The following is a 12,322-nucleotide window of genomic DNA, read 5'->3' on the forward strand; positions in this document are numbered from 1 at the left end:
AATTGATATGCTTTAGCTTTGCCAACCTGCTGTCTGGATCTCTGACCTTGATGGAGATGTGAAATAGCATCAGTTTAAGAGGTTCGCGTGGGTTTTTACCACAGTTGTCTTCCTAGAAGAGGTGTTCCCTGTCGCTAGAGAGATCCCAATAGTGCGTGCAGCCATTTAAAATTTCTTTTTGAACTCTTTCAGTTAATGTGTTTTTAATCTGCTTAATGTGGGCTGCATTTGAATAGTATTACATCTTCAATTAGTCTGTCGTGTGGAAGCAAGCCAGGTTCTTTCCAAAGCCCGAGGATGTTATGACAGGATAGTTACTTTTCTTGTTGCTTTCTCAAACACTACCCAGTTTGTCTGCCAAGGACCCATAAAACTATATTAATCATCATTCATTTTTAACTTGGAATATTGCATCCCACATTCATCTTCCATGAGTTTTTTTATGGAATCAGTGAGGAATAAAAAGGTTTACTGCTGTTTGTTCTGAGGTTTCATCTGCTTAGGTTGACCCAACTGATTTGTGTATTTAGGCAATAAATGAATGGAGGGTAGAGAGTAATTTTATCTCCTCAGGTATTCACAAGGTGCTACCACAAATTTGCCCTCAAAGGCCTGGCTGGATGAAGTTTTCCCACATCTTTTACTACTTTCTGTGGCATTTTTAAGATTTTTATGATCTGTTGTTAGTCTGCTATTTTTGCACTGATGAATTCAGATTAGGGTACATAGACCTAGCTAGAGTCTTACAAACAGTCATAGCCTGTCTTTCCATCTTCTCTGGCTTGTATCACAGATTTAGTCACAAATATTTCCAGATTTAAGTCCACGCAGGTTCTTTCCAAAACTGTACGCAGAATTCTATTTACTTCCTGCCCGTTATAGTGGGGCGTTTCAGCAAATGTTGCTGAAACTGGTTTAAAATATCCTTTTCACCTGGGATATCTGATTCTGGGAGGCATTATCATTTGTTTTGAAGGGGGTGGAAGGAGCAGGATTGTGTTGCAGTGTGTGCTGGTGCAACCCCTCAGAATGACAATTGCTGATGGATTGACTCAGGCCAGGATCCACTTTCAGATCTTGATGCAGTGGGTCAGAGCGAGGAAAGTAGCAGCCTTAACTTTTGTGTCCCAGCAGAGCTGGGAATGAGAATAATGAAAACTTATGGAACCAGCTTCAGATGTTTATGTGTTGGACGAAAATCTAGGAATTGGGAGAAGAAATAGAGCATGTCCTTCCCACTTGTCCTTCATATCACCTTTGCTGCAGCCAAAGCTCTCCTCAGTCAACACAAAGAAGTGTCTGTATGAGATAGGCAAGTGACCACACTACTCATCCAAATAGTTCCTGCTGTGCTGGCTCAGTTTGAGGTCAGTTGTGGAAAACTGAATGTCAGATCAGATTTATCCAGTGAGTGGGACTGTTAATAAATTTCCCTCTCCTGGTCCAAGTCCAGAAGAGATGGGACAGAGCCGATAGCCAGATAGGGAGGCTAAGGGAGCAGGCTGCTGTCCTTGAATGGTGGCTAGTTCTCTCACTGGCCTCCTTCCTGTGCCCTCTGCTACAGAGGAGACCCCAAGACCTGGAAAGTGTTTTCTGGGAGCCCACAGCACCTGTGGCTGTCTGAAGTGACAGTGCTCTCCCTCATTCAGGGAAAGACCGGAGCTACAGGGCTGCAGCTGCTTCAGCAGCAAGGCTGGTATGCTGCTGAGTCTTGGGAAACACGGAGCCAGCATCAAGAGAAGACAGGAGGTTACCAGTGCAGGAGTAAGTCCTCTATAGCTTGAGTCCATATTGTTCTCTGAGTTGGGTGATATCATCCATACCTGAAGAAATGGGACTGCCAGATCTGCAGACTGCCTGTCTCCATAGGCAGGCAGCAGCTTTTGGAATAAAGTGCAGGGAGATGATTCTCTGTAACCAGCAATCTGCTGAAGATACATTCATGAAAACTATGACAGTACTAATAGGACAGATAAAGTATTTTTTTCATAATTAATTGAGTAGGAGTTGGGCAAAGGTCCTTATGGCTGTCACACATTTTAAATGCATGCAGGTAGTGGCGTGAAGGATGGAGGGGAAAGACAGGATGTACAGATGGCAGAGATGGTGGCTGTTTGGCAGCTGGCTTTTTGGAGCCAGTCACTGTTCTGAAAGACCTCAGCCATTTTATCTGAAGACCTTCTGAACCCATCCTCATTTTTCCATCCTTTGCCCATGATTGATTTGATCTGCTTTGATTCATCTGAAAATGATGATGACAATGATGAAGCGGTAACCATCCAGAGAATGACAGTAAAAATGCTTACAGTAAAAAATGTTCTTGCCTCTCCTTTCTCTATGCTGTATATACTGATCCTGTGTTTTTAAATTGCATGCATTTCCTGAGTTCCTGTATGCACTGCCCCCCTTGTTATATTAATTCTTATGGGAAAAATTGCTTTGATATCTGTTGACCTCAGCTGTTTCATCTATGAGACTGAATGTTTGCCATAAATCTTGTAGTTTGAGCATCCTTTCAGCCTCTTTCGGAACAGTTATGTTTTCATTGTCGTCATCTTCCTCAGATGAATCAAGACCAATCAAGGGTGAAGGATGGAAAAATGGGGTAATGATGGCAGTTAGTAGAGCAGGATATTAAACAACTGGCAGCAGAACTCTGAGGCAGCAGATAGAGAAGTGATGGAGAACTGAGTGTTGCTCCATGTAGAATTCTTCATCCTTGGTCCAAATTCCCTGCTAAGCCTGAGGGAGAGGCTGAGAGCCTGTTTTGTGTGGGGAAGCTTGTCCTCTTTCCACTCTGTAGATAAGTGGTGAACCACTGTATTAACTCTTCCTGGTCTAGGTTTGCCCCATGCTCCATGTTTGCTACTGTGAACAAAGACTTCAAAGTAAACATATTAAGGAGTGCTGGTTAGTATTTTATTATACCAGTTGCTTTGGATGTCCTTCCTCTACCAGGCTCTTTCCGACTTGGATCTCTCCCCTTTCCAGCTCTGATCACACCACACCAACATTAAAGCAGGTCTGATTTTTTAATCAGTGTTTCTGGTTTTGGCTGTGCTGCCTCTTGCTTTGCCTGTGTGTGTGGAAAGCAGCTGTGGAGGGATTGTCTTGTGGTCCCAATTTAGTTTTCAAACTGAAATCAGAGGATGAGGTATTGCTGTGGTCCAGCTGTGAGCAGAAGCCTCTGATCCCCTGCAGCCCTGACAAAAACTGCATTTCTGAAGGAGGGACTCTTTTTCGTTTTGACAGGATTGCAGTCCTCAGAGGTACTTTTCTCCTGCAGCCTCCTTGCTTACAAATTTTAGTTTTTTATTAAAGGGGTGTAAACATATGGAAGGAATTGAATTGCTACAGCAGCTGGCAATGGAATAGGAGCCTCTTGCTATTGGATTGATGCTTGGAGGAAGCAGTCACCTCTGCCCAGTAGCTCCTCTGGTTGGGGGTGAGAGCCTCTAGGAGACAAGGGGGAACTCAGACAATTCCTTGCAGGCGGCAGCTGCGTACTCTGGAGATGAGCCCTGGTGGTGGCACTCATTGGACATTGCCTGGAGTCCAAAGATTTCTCACTGTGTTCGCTATGGGGAATGTGCAGGCTGGTGTCTGTTTTCCTTCCCAGGTGAGCTCTGTTGTGGCACACAGCATTTGGAGCACAGGAGGTGTCTCCTGTCCAAGAGCAGGATACACTGCCCAGGTTTCAGATGTGTGTTAGACTCAGCTTACTGATCAACTCATCAAACATGGCACTGAGAGTTCATGAGAGGTTCATATGGGAGTGGGGCACTGCCACTTCAGTGCGTTTGCTTTGCTCTGCATTCATCCCACCTAGCAGAGTTGTGAGGGCTGGCATCACCTTAAGCTCCCCCTGCAGGTACAGGACAGAGGCTGGTATGCCAGCTAGGAATTCCTGCCATCTGAATCATCCTCTGGAGATGTCCCTCTCGCTCTGTCGCCTTGGAGAGAGGTGGCATTCCTAAGCTGAGTGTCTCAATGAAGAAGAATGAGATAAATTTGGCTTTTAAAGTCCTGCTTCAGCTAGCACCAGGTTTGCTGTCAAACCTGGGGAGGGGAGGTTACCAGTCCTTTCCCATTTGTTCCAAATCTTTCTCAGGAATGCGGAGGGTCTATCCTAGGATGATGAACTTCATAGATAGGCTGTTTTCCCTCTATTTTCCCTTCTTTACACACTGGAGATAGTACAGAGTTGATTACTAGGACATGAAAATACCTATGGGGAGGACTTGCAGTAGGCTTAAACAGCAGCAAGGGAATTACATTAGATAGTAAAAAAAACTAGTGGTAAAATATGAACTAAGAGGGAAGATGTGGATTCTTTGCTTTGGAAGAACCTAATTCGTTCTTTTTTGTGGGTTGATTTTGTTGGTTTTTTTTCTTTTCCTTAGTTTGCACTGGCAATGAGTTGCTTTATTCCCAGAACTGCCCAGCTGAGTAGCTCACCTATGAATTATTGAGTAGTAAGATAACTGGTTCTCTGCCAAAAGTTAATGCATATAGGATGCTTTTGGGGAAAGAATATCATTGGCTGACTGTTAGTGAATGTTTCCATCTAAACTATTTATATGCTATTGGGAGCTGCGTGTCACTGCTAGCCCAGTTTGTTAAACAGAGGCATGTAAAACAGATGCATGGGCATGAGGTGACACCTTGTTGTCTTGTAGAAGACAGGCAGAACCTGAGCGAAGCGTTGGTGGTCTGACACTGCTACACATGGCAGGGCTCCCCTCTTGTGGGTATGTGGGTGGCCAGGAGAATGAAGGGTGGGCAGATCTACCCTGGCCATCATGCTGCTTCACCATGTTATAATTAGCAAAATTGGTTGTGAGCTAGAGAAAATATTTTTGTTTTAGTCTGTGGCAAAAAAAAAAAAAAAAAAAGTCTGTGGTGTTATGCCATTGGTCTGGCAGTAGTTGAAGGTATTAGCTCTGAAATGCCCACTCTCACCCTCTATATTTCTCCTGTGAACAACTTTGCTGATTGGGTGGTAAGTGGGTGGGGGGAGGCTTATCAGCATGCATCTCACATATAAATGTGTGTGTGTTTTCTGTACATGCACCATCTTTCTCTACTTATCTTTTTCAATTAGGGGAATGTACTGTTTTGAAACGAGGCGCTTGAAGGTATGTGAGGCATGGGAATGAGGTGGCTTTACACCATAGAAGAATACTTGTCTTTGTAGTGTCTTGTTAGGGTGAATTAATTGGGCAGTGAGTCTGAGTGGCGTTCCAGCATGTCTGGGACAGATCTTTTTTTGAGAAGGCATATCTGTGAGGCTAAAGGTCTGGAAATTCCCACCCAGGATGGACTTTCTTCAAAGCACTTGGTACAGTGAGCAAGGGGTCTTATGTATTAATCAGCACAGTTTGTCATGCAGAAGAGGAAATCCTTTAGTAAATCCCTCTTTATTGAAACTAGGTGAAGACTGGTTGAGCTAATTGGCTTCGAAAGTTCAGGATAAGAGGAAAGCAGAAAAGCTGGTAGTGAATACATTTCATTTGCTCTTCTTTTAAAAGCAGTCAACTAGCACAGAACTAAACACTCTCTGAGCCCTGCCTCTCCAGTCCCTGCACTCACTTGTCTAGCAGAAAATGTGCTCAAACAAATTTGTTTTCTTTGAAATAACAATATTTGCAACTTGGCTTTCAAGCACTGTGCAAAACCTACACATTTTATCTCCTTATACATAGTGAGACTGAAGTGGAAAGGCAAAAGTCATATAAGATGAAGGAATGAGATTTGGCTTTTAGCTGAAATAGGTTGAGCAAGCCTTCTTGGATCTCCCTTCTTCTAACTACTCAATTATATATTAAACAGGCATATGAGACTGAGCTTGTAAATATAGGTTGGATATTTGTCTCCACATGGAAAACTGTTGGAGGCTAATGTGTGTTCCTAGGGTGTGGGGTGTAGGTGCTGTTGCAAAGAACAGAATTGCTCAGCTGTGATTCCCAGCCTCGTGACAATTAAAGGGCTTCCTGCTTGTTCAGGTGGAGAGTTTTGGTCTCTCCTGGAGCTGAAACCATGGAGTTTTCCACATGCTGTGAGAAAAGGATTGCAGTAGCTTTGCTGTCTGTGATATCTTTATTACCCCAGATTATGGGACCAGGGGTTGGAAAAGGAAGGCACCCTTTGCTGAGGTTGCTTTGGTTGTCTAGAGAAGACTAGGGAAGACTGCATCCAGTATGACTGCAAAAGGATACCTATAAGAAATTAAATAGATGCCAGATAGACTCATATAGGTCTCATAAGGTCCTAATAGCTGCCTGTGCTGATTTGCTTTCTAGAGAGAGAAATTACTTCCTGTTGTCATCAACATCTTCAGATAACAAGACACAGCTAATAACTGTAACTGACCACTAAGCGCAGTCCTTCGTACCAGGTTATCCATGTGTTGTTTGCAATGTTAATCCTACAAATGAGTGGTCACTTGGGTCTCACCAAGGGACATGGTGAAGACCAAAGGCAGGAGTCCCACTGGTGCTGTGATGCATGGCTAAGCTTTGAGGTAGTCAGTCAGTAGGGTGGGATGAGAGCTGCTGAAATTAAGCTGCTTTCTAATCTAGCACAGCTTGCTCTTTTCATCACTTGTGTTACATACTGCACTGTCTAGATTAAATAAAAATTTAAAGACTGATTCTGGAGGATAGAGGAGAGGGTGTTTCTCACAGACAAGGAAGCCTGGGCTAAGAATGGAAGGACCAGGATATGGGTCCCGATATGGGAGGTATCCTGATTCAGGACACCATGTACTGAAGGTGAGGATACAGGACTCCTGTGCTGTTTCTGTCTGATCTGAGTGTGTGGGTGTGACCTTGATTAGGGCATCTTTCTATTCGTGCCTCTCCTTTTCCCCTGGACATTGCTGTGCTGTGGTGCTCTTTGCAGCAGAGGAAGTGTTGTGGGAAGTAAATTCCTGTAGCAAAATAAGAATGTAGCAGCCCATGGCAGCTGCACAGACCAGCGGAACAGTGCTGGCAGCTCACCACCCACAGAGATGGCTGTTGTCAGCTGTACATGGCTACATGGGGGACAAGGCTGCTTGTGAGAGAGCAGGTTATGAAGGAGCTCCCTAGCTCTGATGAACCCTCCAAAACAAGCCAGCATTTGGAATTTGAGCAGGTTATGCTACTCACAGTTACCAAACTGCAGTGGGGAAGCAGAGTTTGCATGTGTCTTGCATAGTAGTGTTGTCCTGTGACGTCTAGGATATTCAACCTTCTCAATTATTGCCTGAACAATTCGTGTGAGGTCTGTTCACTCAGTGCTCCCCTGTTCTGCAGATGCTGGTTTGTCTTTAAGCTTGTCAGTGATTTCTGTGCATCAGTCCACTCCAACAGGAGCCTTTCTTTGCCTTTCATACATACCGGATTGAGCAGCCTCACGACAGCATTGCCAGTGTCTAATTTAGGGGAATTTTTTTCTCTATTTACCCCACAAGTAAAAAGCTTCAAAGTGCATCTCTGCTATCCTGGGATGCTCTGACTTCATCACTGGTGAAAGAAACATCTCTGCCTTCTGGAGGCGTCTGAATTTGATAGGAACCCACAGCAATCTGACAGCATTGCAAGGGCCAAGTATGCCTTCCTGAGCTGTGCCCAAGCAGGACAGCACAATGACAGCACAAGGAGAGACTGTGGTCTCTCTGTCGAGCTCTCTGTCTCTTGTAAGGAAGAGCCCTAGTTTAGTTTTACCCTTTCTCAAGGCTAAAACTAAAACAGACTTAAACCAAGCTGACCATAACTGTAAACTGTGAGAAGGAAGTGCACTTCTCACTCACCCAGCAGGATGAGCATTTCAGTTCTGTTTATTTCCAATAAAACCAAGAAAATAAGAGGTTATTGGGACACAAAGCAACACTCCTTGGTGCTTGACATTTTGCTGTTGTGCTTCTCTCGCTGCTGCCCTTCATCACTGTGAGCAGCATTAGGTTAACAGCCCTTCGGTGCAGAGCATCTGCTCTGGCTCACAGCGAGGAGCTGCCTGCAGCCCAGCTTTGCTTTAGGGTGCCTGGCATGCTGGAGTAGGTTGCCTGTGTTTGGCTGATTGGAATTGCTCCTAACTAGCTAATTCTGCTGCAAAGGCAGACCGCCCTGCCTTGTGTTTCGCAGCAGCCGCATCTTAACAAGGTTGCTGGAGGAGCATTGTCTACCCCTTTCATCACTGCTCTTGCCAGTGAGTTCTTCTAGAGTTAAGCTGTGTGCTGAGAGAGAACAGTAATTGTCTATATTTGTTTGCTGTGTTTCTTGCCAGGGGATCCTGAAGCTCTATATGTGCACAGAGGTTTTTTACCTCCTGTAAGCGTAGCAACTTGCTGCCTGCAGTGTGGAGGCTTCTTAAAAGAGCACTTCTGATACAGGCACTGGAGTTCAAGGGAGTTGAGGAGCCTCTGGATGAGGACTCACTTTTGGAACTGGGCTAAAAACTTAAAGAGCAATATGGCAGCTTGGCAAGCCAGAATAGCCAAATACTACTTCTTTATAGCCAGCAGGAATGCTGCTTCCCTGTGAGTATAAGAGGCAACTTGAAAATCATTATCCTTTCTGCAGCTCCCTAAAGGTGTCTGTGCAGGGCTCATGCCACAGGTCTCTCCTCCAAGACAGCCCCTGTCTCAGGTGTACTGGAGCTGTTCAGTTCCTAGGTCTGGGCAGTAGAAGCACCAGCTCATTTAAACAAGCTTTCTTTTGCCTTTAAGGCAGGGAAAAAGAACAGAAACAGAAAAGGCTGTGTTGTTAGCAGCAAGGTTTTACAGACTGAATCCCTGCCTCTGTGGTGAGTCTGCCTTTTGTGTATAACCTCCTTGAACAAGTGTGAATTCCCCGGTAGGCATTGGAGGCCAGAGCTGATGTCTGACTCTGTAATTGCTGTTGACCTTCCTTTGTTTTCATATCTGTTGGGAACCTTGGGGAACAACCGACCCCTGGTGTAGTTCTCTATACTTTGTAGTGATGGGATAACCTGCTTCAGCTCTCTCCATAAAATCTGGGAGCTCCAGGACTATATGCAGAGTTAATGCTCATTGGGTGTTTCCTAGTGCCAAAGACAAGAGGAAAAAATGTAATCAATTTTTAATTGATAGGCACTTTCAGGCATTTCCCTTTGCAAGATGGTAACATAGGCTCAGAGCCTGTCCCAGTACAAATCAAGTAAATCCCATTTTCCAGCTGAAGAAGATTAAATATCTTCTGCATCCTTGGCTGCCCTGCTGTTCCAGTGACCTAAGGAAACATCTGGAGCATCCCAGCCCTGTTCCTCTGTGACTCTTTACCAGCCCCAGAAACTCCCTCAGTGAGGCCCAGGAAGGCACTTTCCTTGCAGCACATGTCCTTGCAGATGGTACTTTGTCCAGTTTCAGACCTTTTCCGCTGTCCCAGCCCCATACCTGGCACAGCCAGATGCAGTGAGGGAAGCTGCTCTCCCACCCCTCTCTCTCCTCCTCAGGAGACAGACTGTTCTGAGTACATCTGAGGTGGCTGTGCCATTTTTTTGAGCCTTCTTTTTTCTCTCCTCTGCCCTTTTTCTCTTTCTTTTCCCTATATCACCAGCTGGCCTAGATTAGAATGTGAGACCCCACCAGCTTCAATTAAGGAGCAGATGTGACTGAAGAAATGGGATAGCAACTAGGGATGGAGATGACACATTCATGGCACTTGGTCTAATCAAACAACTTCTCACATTATTCTCACTGTGAGGTGGGAGACATGTGAGCCAAAGGCAAGTCAGCACTTGGAGGACTCGCAGAGACACATCTCCAGGAAAGCCATCCATAATGAGCTGACCATGCCACTCAGCAAGGCAGTGTCAGCTCAGGCAGGGGCTGCTTTTAATCCACCTAAGTGCAGCAAGGGGCCCAGTGACTTAGAGTTGAGAGCAAGGTACCTTGAAAACAACCTCATCAAAGAAAGGCTGCCAGGTGAAGGGGATGATGGGGATGATTGTACACTGCCTGTACCCACAGATGCATTTGTGTCCTTGGGAGAGGGGATACTGTATGTTCACCTATGGGACGGTGCTTGCACCACCTTCAGCTGTGGTGAAGATTAGAGATGCCACTAGTGTCACAGAGCTGTTGAGTCTTGTTGGGGTCAGGCTATGGGAGAAGAGAGACTGGTGTGCTGGAGCCCTTCCCAGCATGACTATGTTCAGGGCAGCAGGGATGCTGAGTGACCCATTGGTTGCTGGTGGAGCTGTGTCTGTGGCAGATGCTGCAGATGCTGGGTGTTGCAGGTTTTTGGGCCTGGCTGTGCTTGGCAACTCTGTGGCCCTTTAGAGGAGGCCGGTGCTCTTGATCTATAGGGCATAGAAATTGTCTGTGGAAGAGCAGGTGCTTTGAACCCAGATAAGGTCAGTTGTGATTGTGCTGAAGCTGCTATAAATGAGTTCTCCCTCTTTTACATTCAGACTAACAGCTGTTTTGTGTTCAGGAAGCTTTTCTCATTTTAGATGGAGAGCTTCTGGTTATCCCCATGCTGTAGCATTTTAATTAAGAGTTTATTGCAAGTGAAACATGTCTCAGATGGCTGTGGAGATTGAAGTCCTCTGTCATTGCATTAAATAAGGAATAACCCAAACAATACCAATCTTTCTCCTTGTTCTGCCTCAACTGTGCCCAAATCATGAGATTCCCGTAAATTTTTACAAGTGCTGAAGAAGTGCTAACAGTGCAGTAGTTTCCCTTTGCTATGGAGGTGAACACACATCACCATTCCCATTCTCACACTACTGGTGGAGAAGCTGACATGGATAGATGTGACTCACTTCCCAACATCAAGAAATTGTTGCCAGAGATAAAAATAGGACCCAGAGTCCCTGTAGCCAGTCCGTGATGTGTTGTGCTGATGTATTTGGGAAATGGCCTCTAAAACCCCTTCAGGTGTGTGGGGAGAGCCAGTGCAGATCCCTCTACCTAAACAGAGTGCCCTTGATAACCCTGCCAGACACTGACAAGAAGAACATGACTGCTTGGGAGCTTACCTGCCTGCTCAGGGAGTGCATTTTATGCTGTATAAGAGGATCAGTTATTCTCATTAGATCTGGGGATTGAATCCAAGCTGTGATACAGCTGCTGACGTTGCACTTCTCACATGAGAGAGCAGAGCCTGGTAGCTCCTCCAAGCAGTGCTTGGTGTGGGATGAGTACTTGCTAAAGGTTCCCCCTACCTCACAAATGGGAGGGAGGTAGAATGTGGCCCCAGCCCAGTCAGAAAGGAATGGCAGACGACTGTTGCTTTTGGTGTGATGGATCCTGGCTCCATCCCCTTGGAAATCATAGGTACCTGTCTTGTCAGAGGCAGTCGGGGTGGCTGTGCTGAGTGAGGCAGCTGTTCCCTGATGGCATCCCTGTCTGTTGCTCTGTTGGGTCTCCAGTCCCCCCCGTGGTGGAGCCGGCCTTCCAGGATGTGCGGCAGGGCATGGGGCACAGCGTCACCCTGCGCTGCACCATGCTCAAGGGCAGCCCCATGAAGGTGGCCACCTCCGTCTGGCGCTTCAACGGGAGCCTCCTGGCGCAGCCCCTGGCAGAGCAGCAGGACTACTCAGAGCTTAAGGTGGACAGCGTCAGCCGGGAGACCAGTGGGAGCTACGAGTGCAGCATTTCCAACGACGTGGGGGTCTCCACCTGCCTCTTCCAGGTGTCTGGTAAGTCACAGAGTGCACATCAGAGCAAGCTGTTGGATGGGGTCATGGGATGCTTCCTCCTCCTAAACTGGTGCCAGTACAGTGCCTCTACTGCCTCCTCTGTGCCCAGCATTCTGTTCAGGAGGAATGTTTTTCCATAAGCCAGCAGGGACATCTGTCTCCATCGTTCAGGCAGATGGACCTGGAGCAGCTAAGTGCTGGCCGCTGGTACATTTTAGCAGTGCTTGACCACTTACAGGACTTAAACTCAAGGCTGCCATCAGCTTTCAAGCTTGGACAACCTGTATCGTCAGTAAGTATTGACCAAGGGGAGGTGAAAAACTCTGTACATCCCTCCAACAGGCTCCAGACCATCTGATTTCCTCTTTAAAAGCAAACAAACAAAGAAACAAAAGCTGTATTACGTGCCTTCCCTGTGACTCCTGTCTGTCTGTGTCTCACAATGCTTTCTAGAAAAAACATGAGCTGGGAACAGACACTGGTACTCAGTGGATTTGCTGCTCACAGTTTTCTGTGAATCCATCATCCACTGTAGCAGGACTCCTCTCCAGCACCTGCAACTGCAAAGAGGGATGGCAGAGTTATAGCATCTAAAATGGCACATCTGACCTGGCCTCTTCAACTGATCACTAAATCTGCTTTTCCCATGATCCCAGAACTTACTTGGGCA

At 46.1% G+C, this 12,322-nt stretch overlaps 1 protein-coding gene across 1 annotated transcript in view; it reads left to right on the forward strand.

Moving 5' to 3' along the window:
• The window catches only part of MDGA1 (MAM domain containing glycosylphosphatidylinositol anchor 1), a 139,719-nt gene that overhangs the window by 81,288 nt on the left and 46,109 nt on the right, over positions 1-12,322 (forward strand). Inside the window, exon 11 of the mRNA XM_069009841.1 lies at positions 11,383-11,652. Within this exon, the coding sequence (XP_068865942.1) occupies positions 11,383-11,652 (270 nt within the window). The remainder of the gene's footprint in view (positions 1-11,382; positions 11,653-12,322) is intronic.

This window comes from Aphelocoma coerulescens, chromosome 3, assembly GCF_041296385.1.
Source record: "Aphelocoma coerulescens isolate FSJ_1873_10779 chromosome 3, UR_Acoe_1.0, whole genome shotgun sequence".
NCBI classification, from domain to species: Eukaryota; Metazoa; Chordata; class Aves; order Passeriformes; family Corvidae; genus Aphelocoma; species Aphelocoma coerulescens.